Source organism: Gigantopelta aegis, chromosome 3 (assembly GCF_016097555.1).
Source record: "Gigantopelta aegis isolate Gae_Host chromosome 3, Gae_host_genome, whole genome shotgun sequence".
NCBI lineage: Eukaryota > Metazoa > Mollusca > Gastropoda > Neomphalida > Peltospiridae > Gigantopelta > Gigantopelta aegis.
The window spans coordinates 35,270,769-35,294,486 of record NC_054701.1 but is presented as its reverse complement, the minus strand read 5'-3'; the positions used below and the strand labels follow the sequence as shown (position 1 = coordinate 35,294,486).

The following is a 23,718-nucleotide window of genomic DNA, read 5'->3' as shown; positions in this document are numbered from 1 at the left end:
CTTGTAAAGAGCTTACTAATAGCCTGGCAGAGTGGCTGGAACCATGATATAGATGGATGAATGAATGAAATTACACCCAATATGTACTTGATTGGTTAATGAAATAAAGAAGCTTGTAAAGAGCTTACTAACAGCCTGGCAGAGTGGCTGGAACCATGATATAGATGGATGAATGAATGAAATTACACCCAATATGTACTTGATTGGTTAATGAAATAAAGAAGCTTGTAAAGAGCTTGCTAATAGCCTGGCAGAGTGGCTGGAACCATGATATAGATGGATGAATGAATGAAATTACACCCAATATGTACTTGATTGGTTAATGAAATAAAGAAGCTTGTAAAGAGCTTGCTAATAGCCTGGCAGAGTGGCTGGAACCATGATATAGATGGATGAATGAATGAAATTACACCCAATATGTACTTGATTGGTTAATGAAATAAAGAAGCTTGTAAAGAGCTTACTAATAGCCTTGCAGAGTGGCTGGAACCATGATATAGATGGATGAATGAATGAAATTACACCCAATATGTACTTGATTGGTTAATGAAATAAAGAAGCTTGTAAAGAGCTTGCTAATAGCCTGGCAGAGTGGCTGGAACCATGATATAGATGGATGAATGAATGAAATTACACCCAATAATATGTACTTGATTGGTTAATGAAATAAAGAAGCTTGTAAAGAGCTTACTAATAGCCTGGCAGAGTGGCTGGAACCATGATATAGATGGATGAATGAATGAAATTACACCCAATATGTACTTGATTGGTTAATGAAATAAAGAAGCTTGTAAAGAGCTTACTAATAGCCTGGCAGAGTGGCTGGAACCATGATATAGATGGATGAATGAATGAAATTACACCCAATATGTACTTGATTGGTTAATGAAATAAAGAAGCTTGTAAAGAGCTTACTAATAGCCTGGCAGAGTGGCTGGAACCATGATATAGATGGATGAATGAATGAAATTACACCCAATATGTACTTGATTGGTTAATGAAATAAAGAAGCTTGTAAAGAGCTTGCTAATAGCCTGGCAGAGTGGCTGGAACCATGATATAGATGGATGAATGAATGAAATTACACCCAATATGTACTTGATTGGTTAATGAAATAAAGAAGCTTGTAAAGAGCTTACTAATAGCCTGGCAGAGTGGCTGGAACCATGATATAGATGGATGAATGAATGAAATTACACCCAATATGTACTTGATTGGTTAATGAAATAAAGAAGCTTGTAAAGAGCTTGCTAATAGCCTGGCAGAGTGGCTGGAACCATGATATAGATGGATGAATGAATGAAATTACACCCAATATGTACTTGATTGGTTAATGAAATAAAGCACGCAACAAAAATTACAACCTGGACCCAGTATAATTTCCTTTGTAACAATAAAAACATGCACAAATGCATATGAACTTGAAATATTTTATTACTTTTTTTCATTATATCCTTCAATATCATAATAATTAAGGTATTAAAAACAAAAAATGCTTTTCACAGTCTAATTTTATGGCACAGAAACCTGCTTAACAGCAGTAAAAAAAATATATCACAGGCATTTGCAAACTTACATATTTGAACAAAATTGGTATTAAAATGTATAACAAAAATTTTCTATTTTTACAACTTTTTAAAAACTTTGTTTTGTTTAATGGCTTCACTAGATTGATTGATTTATTAATCATTTACTGGATTTAAAATATTTGTGAATTAATTGTGACATATAGTCTTCAAAGGAAACCTGCTATATTTTCCCCATTAGTAAGGGATCATTTGTATGCAATTTTCCCCCACAGACAGGACAGCACATACCATAGCCTTTGATATACCAATTGTGGGGTACTGGTTAGGACAGGAAAAAATCCAATCAAAGAATTGGTCCACCACGGAGGTTCAATCTTACAAGCTAACCACATCAGGTGAGTGCTCTGCAGACAGCTAAATCTCCAGTCCCTATTGGATGCAGAGATTGATACTAACGTTAGTTTGTTTTCTTTAATGACACCACTAGAGCACACTGATTTATTAATCATTGGCTATTGGATGTCACACATTTGGTAATTTTGACATGTAGTCTTACACAGGTAACCCACAACATTTTTCCATTAGCAGTAAGGGATCTTTTTATATGCACTATCCCACAAACAGGACAGCTCATACCACAACTTTTGATATACCAGTCATGGTACATTGGCTGGAACGTGAAACAGCCCAATGGGGCCCACCGACTGGGATCGATCCTAGACAGACTGTGCATTAGGAGAGTTCTTTACCACTGCGGTATGTCCCGCCCACACTGATACTAACGTCCGACTATATCCACAGATTTAGCTCCCACTCACCGCTTTGTCATACATGTTGTATTTCAGTTTGTAACATTATGTGTGGGAACATCTTCAGTTCTTAACATTAAATTTGGGGTATCATTTGTTAACAACTGCGGCCTCGGTGGCGTAGTGGTTAAGCCATCGGTCTACAGGCTGGTAGGTACTGGGTTCGGATCCCAGTCGAGGCATGGGATTTTTAATCCAGATACCGACTCCAAACCCTGAGTGAGTGCTCCGCAAGGCTCAATGGGTAGGTGTAAACCACTTGCACCGACCAGTGATCCATAACTGGTTCAACAAAGGCCATGGTTTGTGCTATCCTGCTTGTGGGAAGCACAAATAAAAGATCCCTTGCCGCTAATCGTAAAGAGTAGCCCATGAAGTGGCGACAGCGGGTTTCCTCTCAAAATCTGTGTGGTCCTTGACCATATGTCTGACGCCATATAACCGTAAATAAAATGTGTTGAGTGCGTCGTTAAATAAAACATTTCTTTCTTTGTTAACTGACCACTGCATGTGATGTGACTGGTTTCCACTGAATAAAAACAAATAATTGTAAAGTCACCGAGATTTGCTTTAGGTTAAATGTAAATTTACTATTAAAAATAAAATTTGTTTTTGATGTCTGTTATTTCACAAATAATTTTTCTCCAAACAATAACAATAAATATGATGATCATGTACCTGTATAACAATACACAATATGTAAATAAAGATTATAAGCAAGATGTGTGACAACCCATATTAGTATTTATGATATGTAACAAAACATCATAACCAATATCAATATTTATTACACACCCGTGTAAGATATTGCTCATGTCATAACAATCACTAAATATCTAACTAGTGTAATATTAGTGTGACGTAGATCACTTGCTGACCCAATTCGTAGAAAAATAATGTGTAGTAGGTCTCGACATCTGCTTACTTTGTTGTTGTGGCTTGTTTGCAGTTGGTTTGTAATAAATAAAATATTAAACTAGCTTGCCTGTCATACCATTTTTATGAAACACGTGAACAGTGTTGGTATTGATTTTGCTTGTCAAATACCAACACTTCGCTCATTTCATAAAAATGGCATGACAGGCAAGATCGTTTAGTATTCTATATATATGATATGTAACAAAAACATCATAATGAGTGTTAGTATGCATGATAAGTAAATAAATATTATAACCCATATTGGTATACACATTACTATATAAGAAAACATTTATAACCCATAAATATGATATGTACCCAGAGATTGTGACCTATGTCAGTATATATCATATGCATGAAAATATGGTTATCTGTATCAGTATACCTGGTGTACTAAACACAATTAACAGAATACATGATAGTATTTAACTACATAATGACAGATAGCTGAGATACATGCATGTGCAGTTAAACATGATCCATAGAAACACACATGATTATATGTAATTAAGCACGATCCATAACAGTATACATCATGATGTAAAAATATATTGCATAATGATACACAATTGTAATCCATAGCACTATACATGAAAATCCATAGCACTATACATGAAAATCCATAGCACTATCCATGAAAATCCATAGAACTATACACAAAAATCCATAGCACTATACACGGAAATCCATAGCACTATATATGAAAATCCATAGCACTATACATGAAAATCCATAGCACTATATATGAAAATCCATAGCACTATACACAAAAATCCATAGCACTATACATGAAAATCCATAGCACTCTACATTAAAATTCACAGCACTATACACGAAAATCCATAGCAGTATGCATGGTGATCCACAGTAGTATGCATCATAATCCATTGTAGTATACCATAGAACGATACTTCAAAATTCGTAGCACTATATTTGATTATAAATAATTGTTACATCAGTTATGGAGCAATGGCTGGTATGAGAAATAGCCTAATGGGTCCACAAATATAACAGTATTATATAAATAAACAATAAAAGGATTGTTTTATTCTACACCTTTACCCTTTTCATAGAGTAGTACCCAGTAGGTATATACAGTGTGTATATATATATATGTATATGCTTATTGACTATCTTGTGACATATAACCTTGTTACCTAGAATATCTATACACCAAAATAAAATAGTTCTTATTCAAATAATATATTTTCTAGTATTAAATAAAGTTATTGATTAGTTTGTTATTATTAAAGTTATTCATTATTTTGCTGTAATATTAAAGTTATTCATTATTTTTATATTTTAACATTGGATTGTTATGTTGTAGGTTCAAATTTCAACCTTCCTTTGCCGATTACACGTACAATAACTAGGATAAAAGTACATCTAGATATGTCTCTTGCTAATATATAGAGTGACTGCAGATTAAATTAAAATACACAGCACCTACTTGATTATCCATAGCAGGATATTTGATTATCCATAGCAGTATACTTGATTATCCATAGCACCATACTTGATTTTTCATAGCAGGATACTCAATTATCTGTAACAGTATACTTAATTATCCATAGCAGTATACTCAATTATCCATAGCAGGATACTTAATTATCCATAGCTGGATACTCAATTATCCACAGCAGTATACTTGATTATTCATAGCAGTACTGGTATATCATGTATTTTTTTTTTTTTTTTTTTAAGTGATTCATAGAACAAAATACACATTTATTTAACAATGAATGATCAATAATAAAATGAACATGATGACATTCATAACACCAGACTGCTCCATAACAAACATGACGACGTACAGCAAAAACATAATGTCGATAACATGTCATGTAGTTTATTTTACGAGGGAATAAACATGATATGTAATGGTAGTGAGTATTATTAATTACCCATTAATTTGATTAAATAACAGTGCATGTACATGTAAAGAACATCTCATGGATGTCAAACATATACATGTGTGTATATATAGACACACATACACACACACACAAAATAAATGGATTTGTATTATCCATTTCATTCACATTGTGATCCAGTGTCAGGGAACATTTTGTTCAGTATCGCGTTGTGATTTACAACACAATGTTAAAACATTACACAGTAGTTACTAATCAATTTTCAGTTGACTAGAAATATTGCTAATCAAGATTTTTAAAACAAAATGTTCCCCGAGTGTGTGGTTTTAACAAGTGTGTTCATTTTAAGAACAAGATTATGGAACACTATTTGCCAATTCCTGTCGTTTTTTGACATCTTCTTTGAAACTCTTTACTAGCTGTGGAAAATCTGCATCCCACACTGCAACACATCCGTATTGTGAACCTGGACGGACAAATATACAATCTGAAAGGAAAAGAATGTTTGTTTAATGATACTGTAGGATACTGTAACACTGGCAAAAAAATGTGTATATATATATATATATATATATATATATATATATATATATATATATATATATATATATATATATATATATAAATAATTGTGTCATTCAGGTTTAAACTCAAGTTGCAAAATTTATAAGCACTCATTATTCTCATTACAGATAACCAATAGTTGTCAGCATACTTTACTTGTTGCAAATATGTGCTGAAGTAAATATTTGTGGGGGACAAAACATGTCACAATATTATTTCAATATACAATATGTTTAATTTATAGGTTTTTGTGTTTAATGAATGAATGAATGAATGTTTAATGACACGCCAGCACAAAAGAAAGAAATGTTTTATTTAACGACGTACTCAACACATTTTATTTACGGTTATATGGCGTCAGACATATGGTTAAGGACCACACAGATACTGAAGGAGGAAACCTGCTGTCGCCACTTCATGGGCTACTCTTTTCGATTGGCAGCAAGGGATCTTTTATATGCACCATCCCATAGACAGAATAGCACATACCACAGCCTTTGATGTACCAGTCGTGGTGCACTGGCTGGAGCCAGAAATAGCCTAATGGGCCCACTGACGGGGATCGATCCCAAACCGACCGCACATCAAGTGAGCGCTGTACCACTGGGCTACGCCTCGCCCCCCCCACCCCCCACCCCCCACCCCAGCACAAAAATACACATCGGCTATTGGGTGTCACAAATGGTAAGTATTTTTTATACAGTAACTTTGACAACTGGTCTGGCGAGAGCAGAAACTCATTGCTACAAATGCTACTAGTATACTCTCATCAGTTGGCAGCAAAAGCTCTTTTATAATGTATAATTTATTTTCCAACAATACAGCGCTCGCTTGATGCGCGGTTGGTCTGGGATCGATCCCCGTTGGTGGGCCCATTGGGCTATTTCTCATTCCAGCCTGTGCACCACGACTGATATATTAAAGGCTGTGGTATGTGCTATCTTGTCTGTGGGATGGTGCATATAAAAGATCCCTTGCTGCTAATTGAAAAGAGTAGCCCATGAAGTGGCGACAGTGGGTTTCCTCCCTCAATATCTGTGTGGTCCTTAACCATATGTCTGTAAATAAAATGTGTTGAGTGCGTCGTTAAATAAAAACATTTCCTTCCTTCTTTCAAACAAAGGTTAGTGCATTTTTGTATACCAGCTGTGGAGTAAAACTGAAAGGTCTCAAATGAGTGGGATTGTAGATGTGTGTGCAGGGTGTGGGTGTTGGAGGTCTAAACCCCACCCCACCCCCTACTCAAGCAAATTTTCTTTTCTTTTTAATACACTTTCTGTGGAACTTTGCTCACCACAGTCTAGACCCCTTCTGCTCAAATTCCTGCATTTGCACCTGGATCTATCCTAAACCAGGGTAGGGGTGAACCAAAGTAATAACCAGTTTTAAAAATGGCTAAATTAAAGGTTCTATCACAAAGTTAGATATTGGCGGCTTCCTGCCAAAAAGGTTTAACTCTTGCTTTGAAATATAAACATTAAAATTTTATATTACCTTCAACTATATGCCCACAATACCAGATAATTTAACTTAATGGTAGAAAATAAAATGTTAAATCATTGGAGAACGACCGACAAAAATATGCACAATCAGTTGAGGCAACCATTTTGTAATTCTATACCAGGTGAATTCTGCCAAAATGTTTCCTGTTTTTGTGCACCTTCTCTTTCTATGGTAGACCTTATTTAGTTTGTTTGTTTGTTTGTTTTGTTTAACGACACCACTAGAGCACATAGATTTATTAATCATCGGCTATTGGATGTCAAACATTTGGTAATGTTGACATAGCTTTGGTTCCCATGGCCTGTGCTATACCAGTTGTAGCACACTGGTTAGAATGGGGGGAAAAAATGGGTCTGCTAAGAGAGTTCAATCCTACGACCCAAGCATCTCAGGTGATCTCTCTACTGAATGAGCTCGTTTCCACTCCCTGGTTGCCCTGTAAGGTTAAAAGATAGAAAGTATGTGTCAAGTGGATAAGCTGCTGGACAATCAACCTGACGACAGTGGTTCAAATCCTGTCAAAACTGGCTCACACATTCATTCATCTTTCTCATCTATCACCCTCTGCCTATCATTCTCATTATCTTAACATAAAAAACTTTCCAATTTCACCCATGATTTCAATCTGTTTCGACCCTTTCTGTCAGTTTCCTCCATCTCCTGAGATGTCCACACCATCACCTACCTGTCTCAACTTCCTCCACGGGTGCAGTCTCTGTATTTCCCTGCACCCACCTGGCATTCTCGTCCTCTGTCACTAATAAAGCTGATCTGACCCACGGCACTAACAACCACAGGTAGTAGGGATGTATAGTAAGTGGTTACAAGTGCCTCTTAACAATGCTAGAAGTAACTACTGAACACTCCCCGAAGTGGTCAGACTAAGCCCACAGCTAAAAGCTCATGGGGAATGGCAGGTGTGTGGCACTGATAGCCACAAGAGACAAACGCCTGTCACAGTTGGAGAGACAAGGACTGGGATGTGGAGGTGGACAGCGAAAAAACTTGAAAGATAGGGGGAGTTGCCAGATCAGGAAGAAATGATATGGAATTCAAAGGAGAGAAAGGAAAGGGGGCAGTGGGATATAAAAAAAAAGGGAAAAAAAATGTATGGGCCGAATTCATGAAGCCTGTTTGTCTTAAAAATGCAGGTGTAAGAGCATTTTACCTTTCGTTTCATCATGTCCATTTTTGAATCCTAGACCACAGCTAAGAACAACAGAGGTAGCGGTACGACCTTTGAAGAAAAAACAAGAAGTTTTATAATATCTATCTATCAGTATTACCGTAACACTCTTTATCAAAATTACAAATTTGTTTGCTAGGTCTTTAAAGCAAAATTCTCTGGATCTGGAAACACGACCCTACCTAAATAAAATGTCAACCATAACTTTTTTCAATGTAATTTGTTTTGGGGGGGTATAATATTAATATGTAGGTAAAAAAACACACCATTTCAGCACTTTTCCAGAAACACATTTTATTTTGACCCTATTACAACTGACTCTAAACATACATGTGTACATGCATTCAGTGCTGTTCTAGACTGATTTTTGGGTGCTTAATTGTAGTCAAGTTTGCAACTTACTGTTCACATAAATATAATTTACATAACTGAACAATCAGTTACCTAGGTAAATAATACATGAACAACTTCTGGGGTTTTAAATATTCACGGGCAGTTCTAAAAATAAAACATTATAGGGTCGTCAAAATAAATTATTTTTGTGCTACTTGTGTTGTTTTTATTAATTAACACAGTTCAATGAACATGGCTCACTTTAACCATTTGATCAATTAACTGATTTCAGGTTTTGTGATAAAACAAATAGTCCAAATAAGAGTTACCTTACTTTACTTCTGTGATCATTGGAAGGAAGGAAATGTTTTATTTAACGATGCATTCAACACATTTTATTTACAGTTATATGGCATCAGACATATGGTTAAAAACCACACAGATATAGAGAGAGGAAACCTGCTGTCGCCACTTCATGGGCTACTCTTTTCAATTAGCAGCAAGGGATCTTTTATATGCACTATCCCACAGACAGGATAGTACATACCACAGCTTTTGTTACACCAGTTGTGAAGCACTGGCTGAAACGAGAAATTCTGTGATCACTGATACAGTTATGAAATTGTGTTGAAGGGAATGGGTTCCTAAACATTTTGAAGATGCAAAAACGTGTTTGTGAATTAGTTCCCAGTCTCATATCCCACACTACTTCAATTAGTGGTGTGACGAGAACGGGTATAGTTAAATTAAATTTTATTTTACCTTTGCTCTCTATTAACTTCAAATTTTGACACATTATTTAACAAGTATTTACATGAGAAAAACTAAACACAATAACTATATAAATCTTTCAATTATTTTGTCTCCCCTCTTTCCCTCGTTCTTATGGGCCCGGGGCCCGTTCCATGAAACAATCTTAGCCCTAACATCGTTGTATGTGCATAACTACCGTATGCCCTTAAGATGATCTTAGCGCTAAGATCGCTTCATGGAACAGGGCCCTGAACAAGAATCAAGTATGCAACAACCATTGTCAAATAAACATCCTTACATGATGGTATGATACACATTAAACCACGAACACTTGAGGTGTGACGAGACGTAACAATCACAGGAGCAAGAGTCGCAGATTCCAGGATAACCACGTGACCACCGCCGGTTCCTACCCATAATGCTCGGCTTTCATGTAGCAAAATAGCTGTGATTCTTGCTTGATTCTTGTCAATGCTACAAAAAAAAGGGCAAAATGTCCCCAAAAATATATGTTCAAGATGATTAGCTTGAGGGCTAAACGTTTTAAAACATTGAAACCTGCCTCCTGTGGCTTATCTGTTGCTGCGGGTTATACGATCTTTGTTTTTACTCAATAACCATTTATTGTCAAAAGCGGCTTATCCGGTGTTGAGACAAAATAAAAAACCCAAAAGCATGGTATGTCAAAACTTAATTGAACTGTTTATATTGACCAACACGTAAACTGCACCGGATAATACAGGTTTGTTTTTTCACCACTGTCTTACACACTTTTCATCCACTTCAAAAACATGTCCATCCTCTCTATTTCCATGGTCTTCGGCATAATTAACAACTTTAAGTTTAAAATCTGCTGTATAACGTTTTCCTTTCTTTCCACTCACTGGACTTGATGGAAAGGTTGTAGGTAATGCGGGTTATGTGTCGGAGCGGGTTATCTGATTATCTTTTTTACTCAATAACCCTTTATTACCTAATGCTGCTTATCCGGTGCAGTGGGCTATACGCGTGGAATTACGGTAAATGAAAATTAGTTGATAATTTATTTTTATATTTCTCACTTAAAAGATCATGCAATGGGCTACTCTTTTCGAGTAGCAATATGGGATCTTTTATATGTGCAACATCTCTCAGACAGGATAGTAAACACCAAAGCCTTTATGACACCAGTTGAGGAGCACTGGTTGGAGCAAGAAATGTCCCAATGGGCCCATTGATGGGGATCAATCCAAGACCGACGGCACATCAGGGGAGCGCTTCATCACTGGGCTACCTCCTGCCCCAGAATTTCATGGAATTTAGTTGAAAACAACAACAAAATGTGTGAGCCATGTAGGTGCATTATGGGAAATCTGAAATTATTTATTTTTCACTGACCAGGGCTTCTAGATCATGGTAGCCCCACTCCCATGGCTAGTGATATTCAACATTAGGCTAGTAAATAACTACTATGGCCATGCCCGATGGCTAGTGGAATTTTTTTTCAAATGTTGCAGTTAAGTCTATTTTGTAAATATTAATATCCTGTCCCCACCCCAACCCACCAATGTTAGTGTTTTAAAGCTCTATCTCTCTCTTTAGGTGACATGTCTCATTATTACTATTATTTAGTAAAATTGTATTAACTTAAAGAAAAGTAGGGCTAGTGAATTTTTAATGGTGGCTAGTACATTTTTAAAATCACTGATCCTGACTGACCATGACCTCTGTCTGCATACTCACTTGAACAGCTGTGCAATGTTGCACTCGTCGTGTTTGCGCTGTTTGTAGATGTCCCACACTTGCAGCGTGGGTGATCGTATGTGAGACAAGAATATGTGACGTCCTGCTGCCATCGTGCAGATTGGTACAGCCATCTGTATATCACTGGTTAATACAAAACAAGGGGTTAAACAATTATATAGAGAGTAGATACAATAACTCACTACTATTGACCAGATTGGTACAGCCATCTGTTTATCACTGGTTAATACAAAACAAGGGGTTAAACAATTATATAGAGAGTAGATACAATAACTCACTACTATTGACCAGACTGGTACAGCCATCTGTATATCACTGGTTAATACAAAATAAGGGGTTAAACAATTATATAGAGAGTAGATACAATAACTCACTACTATTGACCAGACTGGTACAGCCATCTGTATATCACTGGTTAATACAAAACAAGGGGTTAAACAATTATATAGAGAGTAGATACAATAACTCACTACTATTGACCAGATTGGTACAGCCATCTGTATATCACTGGTTAATACAAAATAAGTGGTTAAACAATTATACAGAGAGTAGATTGTGTAAATGAAATACAATGACCCACTACTATTGACCAGATTGGTACAGCCATCTGTATATCACTGGTTAATACAAAACAAGGGGTTAAACAATTATATAGAGAGTAGATACAATAACTCACTACTATTGACCAGACTGGTACAGCCATCTGTATATCACTGGTTAATACAAAATAAGGGGTTAAACAATTATATAGAGAGTAGATACAATAACTCACTACTATTGACCAGACTGGTACAGCCATCTGTATATCACTGGTTAATACAAAACAAGGGGTTAAACAATTATATAGAGAGTAGATACAATAACTCACTACTATTGACCAGATTGGTACAGCCATCTGTATATCACTGGTTAATACAAAATAAGTGGTTAAACAATTATACAGAGAGTAGATTGTGTAAATGAAATACAATGACTCACTACTATTGACCAGATTGGTACAGCCATCTGTATATCACTGGTTAATACAAAACAAGGGGTTAAACAATTATATAGAGAGTAGATACAATAACTCACTACTATTGACCAGATTGGTACAGCCATCTGTTTATCACTGGTTAATACAAAACAAGGGGTTAAACAATTATATAGAGAGTAGATACAATAACTCACTACTATTGACCAGACTGGTACAGCCATCTGTATATCACTGGTTAATACAAAATAAGGGGTTAAACAATTATATAGAGAGTAGATACAATAACTCACTACTATTGACCAGACTGGTACAGCCATCTGTATATCACTGGTTAATACAAAACAAGGGGTTAAACAATTATATAGAGAGTAGATACAATAACTCACTACTATTGACCAGATTGGTACAGCCATCTGTATATCACTGGTTAATACAAATAAGTGGTTAAACAATTATACAGAGAGTAGATTGTGTAAATGAAATACAATGACCCACTACTATTGACCAGATTGGTACAGCCATCTGTATATCACTGGTTAATACAAAACAAGGGGTTAAACAATTATATAGAGAGTAGATACAATAACTCACTACTATTGACCAGATTGGTACAGCCATCTGTATATCACTGGTTAATACAAAACAAGGGGTTAAACAATTATATAGAGAGTAGATACAATAACTCACTACTATTGACCAGACTGGTACAGCCATCTGTATATCACTGGTTAATACAAAACAAGGGGTTAAACAATTATATAGAGAGTAGATACAATAACTCACTACTATTGACCAGACTGGTACAGCCATCTGTATATCACTGGTTAATACAAAATAAGGGGTTAAACAATTATATAGAGAGTAGATACAATAACTCACTACTATTGACCAGACTGGTACAGCCATCTGTATATCACTGGTTAATACAAAACAAGGGGTTAAACAATTATATAGAGAGTAGATACAATAACTCACTACTATTGACCAGATTGGTACAGCCATCTGTATATCACTGGTTAATACAAAACAAGGGGTTAAACAATTATATAGAGAGTAGATACAATAACTCACTACTATTGACCAGACTGGTACAGCCATCTGTATATCACTGGTTAATACAAAACAAGGGGTTAAACAATTATATAGAGAGTAGATACAATAACTCACTACTATTGACCAGACTGGTACAGCCATCTGTATATCACTGGTTAATACAAAATAAGGGGTTAAACAATTATATAGAGAGTAGATACAATAACTCACTACTATTGACCAGACTGGTACAGCCATCTGTATATCACTGGTTAATACAAAACAAGGGGTTAAACAATTATATAGAGAGTAGATACAATAACTCACTACTATTGACCAGACTGGTACAGCCATCTGTATATCACTGGTTAATACAAAATAAGGGGTTAAACAATTATATAGAGAGTAGATACAATAACTCACTACTATTGACCAGACTGGTACAGCCATCTGTATATCACTGGTTAATACAAAACAAGGGGTTAAACAATTATATAGAGAGTAGATACAATAACTCACTACTATTGACCAGACTGGTACAGCCATCTGTATATCACTGGTTAATACAAAACAAGTGGTCAAAAACATTACCGTATTTTCCCATGTATTATGCACACTTTTTTTCCAAAACATACAGGTTAAAAATATCCATCATGGGTGTTAAATAATATGAGAGTGAAACTACATTTATCAGTTATCCCACATTAGTGGATTATTAATGTTTTAAAGACCTTTATTCTTTGTCAGCGATCTTTATTAAAATCAAATTTGTACTTTGATTAGTTCACCAAAACAAATCCCCGAGATTGACTGAATATTGTAAGAGACTGACATTATCTCAATATATCTATATTTTTGTCTGGTTCAACTACATAAAGAGCAACGTCCTGAGTGTGCTGCTGTGTGCAGCGGAATCATGGAAGGTCACTAAAGGCATTTGCCAGATGCTGGAAGTTTTCCAGAACAAATGCCTCAGGAGGATTCTGCGCATCTATTGGCAAAACAAAATCACCAACAAGGAACTCCATGAAAGGACAGGCATGCAGCCCATCTCTCTCGAAGTTAAACGCCGCAGATGGAAATGGATTGGACACGTCTGCAGAATGCCACTGACATCCATCCCAAGAGTGGCCATGCGCTGGACCCCTGGTGGTAAGAGAGGGACAGGAAGACCCAAAGAGACCTGGAGAAGATCGGTGGAGTGGGAGATGAAGGCTCTTGGGTGGAGTTGGGGCCAGGTGATGAAGCCTGCAATGGACAGACAACATTGGCATTCTTTGGTGTCGGCCTTATGTGTGACTGCACATGAAGAGGATTAAATAAGTAAGTAAGTAACTACATTACAGTTGAGTCGGCTTGTACATCATACCAACCTTTTTGTACGAGATATTGAGGGGAAAATAAGAGTACCAGTGAGGTACATGACGCATGTGTCAGGAGTGTGATGGAGCACACAACTTACTGAAGGTGTGATGTGAACTGATATGGACAATATGACCTGGACAAGGATTTCCTTTAATGTGCAGTAATACATGAAATAGGTCACAGTGACCTAGTTATGGTAAGCAACACACTGCCATCTCAAGAGGTACATGCATTCATGGTTTGATGATTCTACATGTATATGAATTGATAAGGAAGATATGGCCCAGACAAAGATTTCCTTTAATTTGCAGTAATGCATAAAAAGTAGGTCAAAGTGACCTAGTTTGTGCCAAACAACACACCACCATCCCAAGATGTACTTGCATACAAGGTTTGATAATGCTATATATTACAAATGAACAGACGCATACACCTTTGATAGAGTAACTTTTATACTATTTCTAAACATGCACCATCCAGAATATGAAACATACTCTCAAATGCTATATTGACATTAAAACAAAAAGAGATTTGATTTTCTCACCAACAGTTGAAAACAATAACAACTTTGATAGAGTAACGTTTATACTATTCTGAATATGCACCATCCACAATATGGAACATATACTTCCAAACGCTATCTTTACATTTAAAAAAAAGGTTTTGAATTTGTTACCAACATTTAAAAACAATTACAACTTTGATAGAGTCACTTTTATACCATTTCTATAGATGCACCATTCAGAATATAAAACATGCTTTCAAATGCTATATTTACATGAAAAAAAACTCAGTCTGGATTTTTTTTTTACCAACATTTAAAAACAATTACCCATTGTCAACTGTGTCACAGATGTTCTCAATAGCAAGGCCGTGTTTGGTGTTGAGGATGAAGATGCGAGTGCCGCATGATGCAAGGACTTTGTTCTTCATTTGTACCATACACCTGATGGGCTCGTGCTTGCTCCCCAGGTTCAAACACAGGGGGTAATGAACTGGTTTCTGCAATTCAAATTAATTTAAACAAATGTTTGTTTAAAGGGACATACCCTAGTTTTTAAACACTAAGGCACATTTTTTACTATTATAGCCGTTTTTGATAACTAAAATTATACTTTACTTATATTTTATTGTTTAGATTATCCATTTCAATACATTCGAAGTGTTTTTGGTCATCCTGGTGTTTTTAATATCACAAAATGCATTTTTTATATTTTTTAAAAACGCATGTGCGTCTGAGAAGTAACAGTTATGAAATTAAGTTTTAGTCTATTTTTAGAGGGTATTTCACCACTTCAAAGTCAGAGACTCATGTTTCACTCAATTTTAAATTTATCCAAATGTGTTACAGCTTTGTAGATTAACTAAACTTAGGGTGCATTTTCATGGGCTGAAACTAGGGTCTGTCCCTTTAACAACATATATGAGCACATCTTAAACTACAGCTATTTTGGTGTCTAAAAATGTGGTTATATATTCCAACACTCAGGAAGAAAACATGTCCCTGTCATGGATAGAACTCTCTGGGAAAGTCAGAGGTTGTGCCCATGACAGGCGTGCTTGAACAGTTCTCTGATGGAAGCATGTAAAAAATTACCCACACCCACACCCACAGAATACACGATAGCTGTATATTCCTGAAGTCTAACATATGGTTATATTTCAACACTTATGTAGAATACATGATAGCTGTATATTCCTAAGTCTAACATATGGTTATATTTTAACACTTAGGTAGAATACACGATAGCTGTATATTCCTGAAGTCTAACATATGGTTATATTTTAACACTTAGGTAGAATACATGATAGCTGTATATTCCTGAAGTCTAACATATGGTTATATTTCAACACTTTTAAGGTAGAATACATGATTCCTGAAGTGATGTTACAGAAGGACAAATTGTGTGGTCTCATCAGACTTAAATGCATACTGGTGGAAAATTCCATGCAAGCACTCTACCAATGGCCTATATTCTGCCCCTACAAACAAATGACTTGATAAACGTCCTCAGATATTTTCATTCAGTTTGAATCAGTCTGGACTGTATATACAGGAGAATCTTTTTTCTTGGGATTTTCTTCTTCTTTTTTTTTGGGGGGGGGGGAAGAGCTTTTTTTGTTTTGTTTTTTGTTTCTTGTTGTTTGTTGATGATGTGGGGTCTAATTTTCCTTTTGTTGGGGTGAAGGTGGGGGTATATACTATCAAGACCTCCCACTTTAATGACCTGCAGTACTGGTGACTTGTCTATCATCTTCACAATAAATATCTCATCTACTTGCAGCGTGTAATTAACATACCTGCAGAAGTTCTGACAGTGGATAAAACACCAGGACTCCATTTGCTAGGCCTCCTAGGACCATAGGATCATCTTGTCTGGAAACGATATGTGCATTATCAGACCATGAATGTACATAAAAACTTGAAAAACAGACTCTGTGAAAACTCTAGTAGGTACTCTTATTTAGTTCAAAAAGTTAAAGTCTGTTTTGTTTAACATCAATAGAGTACATTGATTTATTAATCAATGGCTATTCGCAGTCAAACATTTGGTATTTTGATATTAAGTCTTAGAGAGGAAACCCACTACTTTTTGAGTTAAAAGGGATCTTTTATATGCATCAACCCACAGACAGGATAGCACATACCACACCCTTTGATATACCAGTCATGGTGCACTGGCTGGAACGAGAAATAGTCCAGTGGGCCTACCGATAGGATCGATCCTAGACCGAATGCACATCAGGCCAGCCCTTTACCATTGGGTTATATCCAGCCCCCTTAATTATATCAAGTCATAGAGATACAATGTTACAGAGCTGCATGTGAGATGACACAGATGTAGAGAAATGACCCCTGCATGATGATGTTTAATTAACACACCTAACATACCTGGGACACAGATGTAGAGAAATGACCTCTGCATGATGATGTTTAATTAACACACCTAACATACCTGGGACACAGATGTAGAGAAATGACCCCTGCATGATGATGTTTAATTCACACACAACATACCTGGGACACAGATGTAGAGAAATGACCCCTGCATGATGATGTTTAATTAACACACCTAACATACCTGGGACACAGATGTAGAGAAATGACCTCTGGATGATGATGTTTAATTAACACACCTAACATACCTGGGACACAGATGTAGAGAAATGACCCCTGCATGATGATGTTTAATTAACACACCTAACATACCTGGGACACAGATGTAGAGAAATGACCCCTGCATGATGATGTTTAATTAACACACCTAACATACCTGGGACACAGATGTAGAGAAATGACCCCTGCATGATGATGTTTAATTAACACACCTAACATACCTGGGACACAGATGTAGAGAAATGACCCCTGCATGATGATGTTTAATTAACACACCTAACATACCTGGGACACAGATGTAGAGAAATGACCCCTGCATGATGATGTTTAATTAACACACCTAACATACCTGGGACACAGATGTAGAGAAATGACCTCTGCATGATGATGTTTAATTAACACACCTAACATACCTGGGACACAGATGTAGAGAAATGACCTCTGCATGCTGATGTATAATTAACACACCTGGGACATATATGTAGAGAAATGACCTCTGCATGATGATGTAACATTAACACACCTGGGACATAGATGTAGAGAAATGACCTCTGCATGATGATGTATCATTAATACACCTGGGACATAGATGTAGAGAAATGACCCCTGCATGATGATGTATCATTAACACACCTGGGACACAGATGTAGAGAAATGACCTCTGCATGCTGATGTATAATTAACACACCTGGGACATAGATGCAGAAAAATGACCACTGCATGCTGATGTATAATTAACACACCTGGGAAGTAGATGCAGAGAAATGACACCTGCATGCTGATGTATAATTAACACACCTGGGACATATATGTAGAGAAATGACCCCTGCATGCAGATGTATAATTAACACACCTGGGACATAGATGTAGAGAAATGACCTCTGCATGATGATGTATCATTAACACACCTGGGACATAGATGTAGAGAAATGACCCCTGCATGATGATGTATCATTAACACACCTGGGACACAGATGTAGAGAAATGACCTCTGCATGCTGATGTATCATTAACACACCTGGGACACAGATGTAGAGAAATGACCTCTGCATGCTGATGTATAATTAACACACCTGGGACATAGATACAGAGAAATGACCACTGCATGCTGATGTATAATTAACACACCTGGGAAGTAGATGCAGAGAAATGACACCTGCATGCTGATGTATAATTAACACACCTGGGACATAGATGTAGAGAAATGACCTCTGCATGATGATGTATCATTAACACACCTGGGACATAGATGTAGAGAAATGACCCCTGCATGATGATGTATCATTAACACACCTGGGACATAGATGTAGAGAAATGACCTCTGTATGCTGATGTATAATTAACACACCTGGGACATAGATACAGAGAAATGACCACTGCATGCTGATGTATAATTAACACACCTGGGAAGCAGATGCAGAGAAATGACACCTGCATGCTGATGTATAAATAGCACACCTGGGACATAGATGTAGAGAAATGACCCCTGCATAATGATGTCTAATTAACACACCTCGGAAATAGATGTAGAGAAATGACCCCTGCATGCAGATGTATAATTAACACACCTGGGACATATATGTAGAGAAATGACCCTTGCATGCAGATGTATAATTAACACATCTGGGACATATATGTAGAGAAATGACCCCTGCATGATGATGTATCATTAACACACCTGGGACATATATGTAGAGAAATGACCCCTGCATGCAGATGTATAATTAACACACCTAAGACATAGATGTAGAGAAATGACCTCTGCATAATGATATATATAAACAGTGTAACTAACACACCTGGGACATAGATGTAGAGAAATGACCCCTGCAAGCAGATGGATAATTAACACGGGTCTGGGACATAGATGTAGAGAAATGACCCCTGCATGATGATGTATCATTAACACACCTGGGACATATATGTAGAGAAACGACCCCTGCATGCAGATGTATAATTAACACACCTAAGACATAGATGTAGAGAAATGACCTCTGCATAATGATATATATAAACAGTGTAACTAACACACCTGGGACATAGATGTAGAGAAATGACCCCTGCAAGCAGATGGATAATTAACACGGGTCTGGGACATAGATGTAGAGAAATGACCCCTGCACGATGATGTATAATTAACAAACCTGGGACATAGATGAAGAGAAATGACCCCTGCACGATGATGTATAATTAACACACCTGGGACATAGATGTAGAGAAATGACCCCTGCACGATGATGTATAATTAACACACCTGGGACATAGATGTAGAGAAATGACCCCTGCACGATGATGTATAATTAACAAACCTGGGACATAGATGTAGAGAAATGACCCCTGCATGATGATGTATAATTAACACACCTGGGACATAGATGTAGAGAAATGACCCCTGCACGATGATGTATAATTAACACACCTGGGACATAGATGTAGAGAAATGACCCCTGCACGATGATGTATAATTAACAAACCTGGGACATAGATGTAGAGAAATGACCCCTGCATGATGATGTATAATTAACACACCTGGGACATAGATGTAGAGAAATGACCCCTGCATGATGATATATAACTAACACACCTGGGACATAGATGTAGAGAAATGACTGAGTCGCCCAGCTGTATCGTCGAGTGAATGACCTCGAACTTGGCCGTGTCGAACACGGAGATTTTCCCCATCTGTGTACCGAGCAGAACGTGCTCACTGTCCACAGACAAAATACTCAGAATGCGACCTTCACCTAGAGAACGACCCTACAAGACAAAATGTTCATAGGGTATCAGTTAGAATAATAAAGCGATTTTAAGTATATTGTCATAATTCCTGATGTTGCAAACTAATTTATTAAAAATATTTAATACAAAATACTGAGAATGCCACCTTCACCTAGAGAATGACCCTACAAGACAACATATTCAAAGCATATTAGTTACAACAAGCATTCTGAGAGTACTGCTAAAGCAATACAAGTCCCCTACTGGGCCCAACAATTTAGGGTCATAACTCTGTTAAAAATGGGTAAATTAATCTTAATCTGCAACAGTACATTATACAGCTATTAACAAAATTTCACCTCAATATCTGCAAGCATTACAAAACAAGTCAAAAAACAAAATCATATTTCTGTAAAAAAAAGGGTAAATTGTCATGAAAGTCAAACTTGATCTGTAACAGAACAGAATAAAGCTATACACACAATTTCAGCTCAGTATTTTGAGGCATTGCAATAAAAAGTTTGAAAAACAAATTTTCATATCTCTTAAGTTCAAAGGACATAACTATCAAAAATGGGTAAATCAACATGAAAATCACACTTGATCTGTAACGGTACATGATAAAGCTATATACAAAATTCACCTAGAGAATAAAGATGGGGGGAAATGTTGATAGCATATCAGAATCATAAATGGATTTTTTAAAACTATAATTCACCAAAAATATATTTATGTTGAAAAACAAATTAATATGTATTATTTACTTTTGTCCCACTAAAGCAGGCTAATCTTAATAGGGCCTACAATTCCTTTACGCATGCAGTTGTTGAGTTTGTATCCATTGGTATTATGTATAGTCAATGCATTTCTGGTCATCTGATATTTAGTATAAAGTATTTATAGGATATTAAAATTAATGAGCTTTCATTTCATATCATGTTTATGTCCCTTGTGAAATAATTTTCAATTGTCACGAGCTTTAGCATAAACATAAACATGATACGAAATGATAACAAGTTTAATATCCTATTTATTACCATTAATCGATCTTAATTTATATCACTCATCTCGTTTCGTTCACGTTCCTGTAAGGTTGTAGTACGCCAATCGATGACGTCATCATGTGATGTCAAAAGTGTTATGTCCCACTTGGCATTCTAGTGGGACGTATCACTTTGATATGTACCAAGATATTTTTAACCATATAGGTAATAAAATTTTGTATGTATCAATTTACTTTTTCTTCTAAGAGCCAATTGCAGCGGTTGTTTTACTACCCAGGAGCCAATTTCACAAAACATTGTAAGTTTACATATGTGACTAGTAGTTATACTAGTCATATATTTACATGTGTTCGGCATCTATTTCACGAAGAAAATTACATCATTATCGAAGATGGAGCATTTTAAGGACAAAAGAAAATTAAATATGTGTACTTCAAACTATATTTATTGTACTAAGAATTGTGGTTAAGAAGTAGATTTATGTTTACATGCAAAACTAGACTTACAATGTTTTGTGAAATTAGGTCATATGATGTATTACATGTGACTGTATGTGAGTGAATTAATCTACTTTTCATTTTAATGGGTACAAACTCTTCTGGATATTGCCTTTAAATGTTCTAGTGATCCAAGCTATACTCACAACTGGACTGGCGGACGTCTTCCAGGCTGCCTGCAGTTTGTGTTGTAGGTCCACACAGCCACAGTGAGTCTGGAGATTTAACCGACTCAACTCCATGTGTTCGTTATTCCCACTGGCAACCCACACTTTTGTCAAGTCGTTCTCACACATCTGAAAGATAATGTTCACAAATAAACAAAGGAAAGGAATGTGTGTTTAACACTCACACCTCCAAGATAATGTTCACAAATAAACAAAGGAAAGGAATGTGTTTAACACTCACACTGCCGAGAGATAATGTTCACAAATAAACAAAGGAAAGGAATGTGTGTTTAACACTCACACCTCCAAGAGATAATGATCACAAATAAACAAAGGAAAGGAATGTGTGTTTAACACTCACACCTCCGAGAGATAATGATAACAAATAAACAAAGGAAAGGAATGTGTGTTTAACACTCACACCGCCGAGAGATAATGTTCACAAATAAACAAAGGAAAGGAATGTGTGTTTAACGCTCACACCGCCGAGAGATAATGTTCACAAATAAACAAAGGAAAGGAATGTGTGTTTAACACTCACACCGCCGAGAGATAATGTTCACAAATAAACAAAGGAAAGGAATGTGTTTAACACTCACACCTCCGAGAGATAATGATCACAAATAAACAAAGGAAAGGAATGTGTGTTTAACACTCACACCGCCGAGAGATAATGATCACAAATAAACAAAGGAAAGGAATATGTGTTTAACACTCACACCGCCGAGAGATAATGTTCACAAATAAACAAAGGAAAGGAATGTGTGTTTAACACTCACACCGCCGAGAGATAATGTTCACAAATAAACAAAGGAAAGGAATGTGTGTTTAACACTCACACCTCCGAGAGATAATGTTCACAAATAAACAAAGGAAAGGAATGTGTGTTTAATGAATATAGATTAATCAATTAAAATGCTAAAAATTAAAGCTTGTTTTTTCAATGACACCACTAGAGCACACTGATTTATTAATCATCGGCTATTGGATGTCAAACATTTGGTAATTTTGACATAATAGTCGTACTAAGTTAGAGAGGAAACCAGCTGCATTTTTACATTAGTAGCAAAGGTTCTTTTATATGCACCATGTCGCATACAGGACAGCACATACCACAGCCTTGGCTAGAGCGAGAAATAGCCCCCGACATGAATCGATCCTATGTCCCGCCTAGTCTTCAGAGGAAACCCAGCTACTGATATATGTTTTTTATTATACTTTCCCACAGACAGGACAGTACATACTATGGCCTTTGATATACCAGTCATGAGACACTGGTTGGGAGAGAGAGAAAAAATAATTCAAAGACTGGGTTCACCAATGGTGGTTTGATTTTATTACTAATAAGCGCCTCAGATGAACAGTCTACTGAGTGTATTAGATTCTGACCCGATCTTAGATGACAACACAGTATGTTTTTGTTCATATATTCAAAAGTTAAAAGTTAAACTTTGTTTTGTTTAACAACACCACTAGAGCACATATACTGATTTATAATCGGCTATTGGATGTCAAACATTTGGTAGACAGCAAACCTGCTGCATTTTTTCATTAGTAGCAAGGGATCTTTTATATGCACCATCCCACGGACAGGATAACACATGGGCACATCCTGCCCCTTCATATATT

At 36.4% G+C, this 23,718-nt stretch overlaps 1 protein-coding gene across 2 annotated transcripts in view; it reads right to left on the bottom strand.

The window, feature by feature from the left end:
• Positions 1-3,240: 3,240 nt before the first annotated feature.
• LOC121367941 (leucine-rich repeat serine/threonine-protein kinase 2-like) overlaps positions 3,241-23,718 on the bottom strand; it is a 126,920-nt gene continuing 106,442 nt past the window's right edge. The window contains exons 61-68 of one of the 2 annotated variants that reach the window (XM_041492406.1): positions 22,069-22,218; positions 20,288-20,460; positions 16,887-16,962; positions 15,418-15,587; positions 11,192-11,335; positions 9,768-9,943; positions 8,366-8,434; positions 3,241-5,617 (exon numbers count right to left, since the gene is read on the bottom strand). In XM_041492406.1, the coding sequence (XP_041348340.1) occupies positions 5,487-5,617; positions 8,366-8,434; positions 9,768-9,943; positions 11,192-11,335; positions 15,418-15,587; positions 16,887-16,962; positions 20,288-20,460; positions 22,069-22,218 (1,089 nt within the window). In that variant the 3' untranslated portion in view covers positions 3,241-5,486. Of the gene's footprint in view, positions 5,618-8,365; positions 8,435-9,767; positions 9,944-11,191; positions 11,336-13,806; positions 14,469-15,417; positions 15,588-16,886; positions 16,963-20,287; positions 20,461-22,068; positions 22,219-23,718 lie in introns of those variants that run through there. The other variant, XM_041492407.1, reaches the window with a different exon arrangement.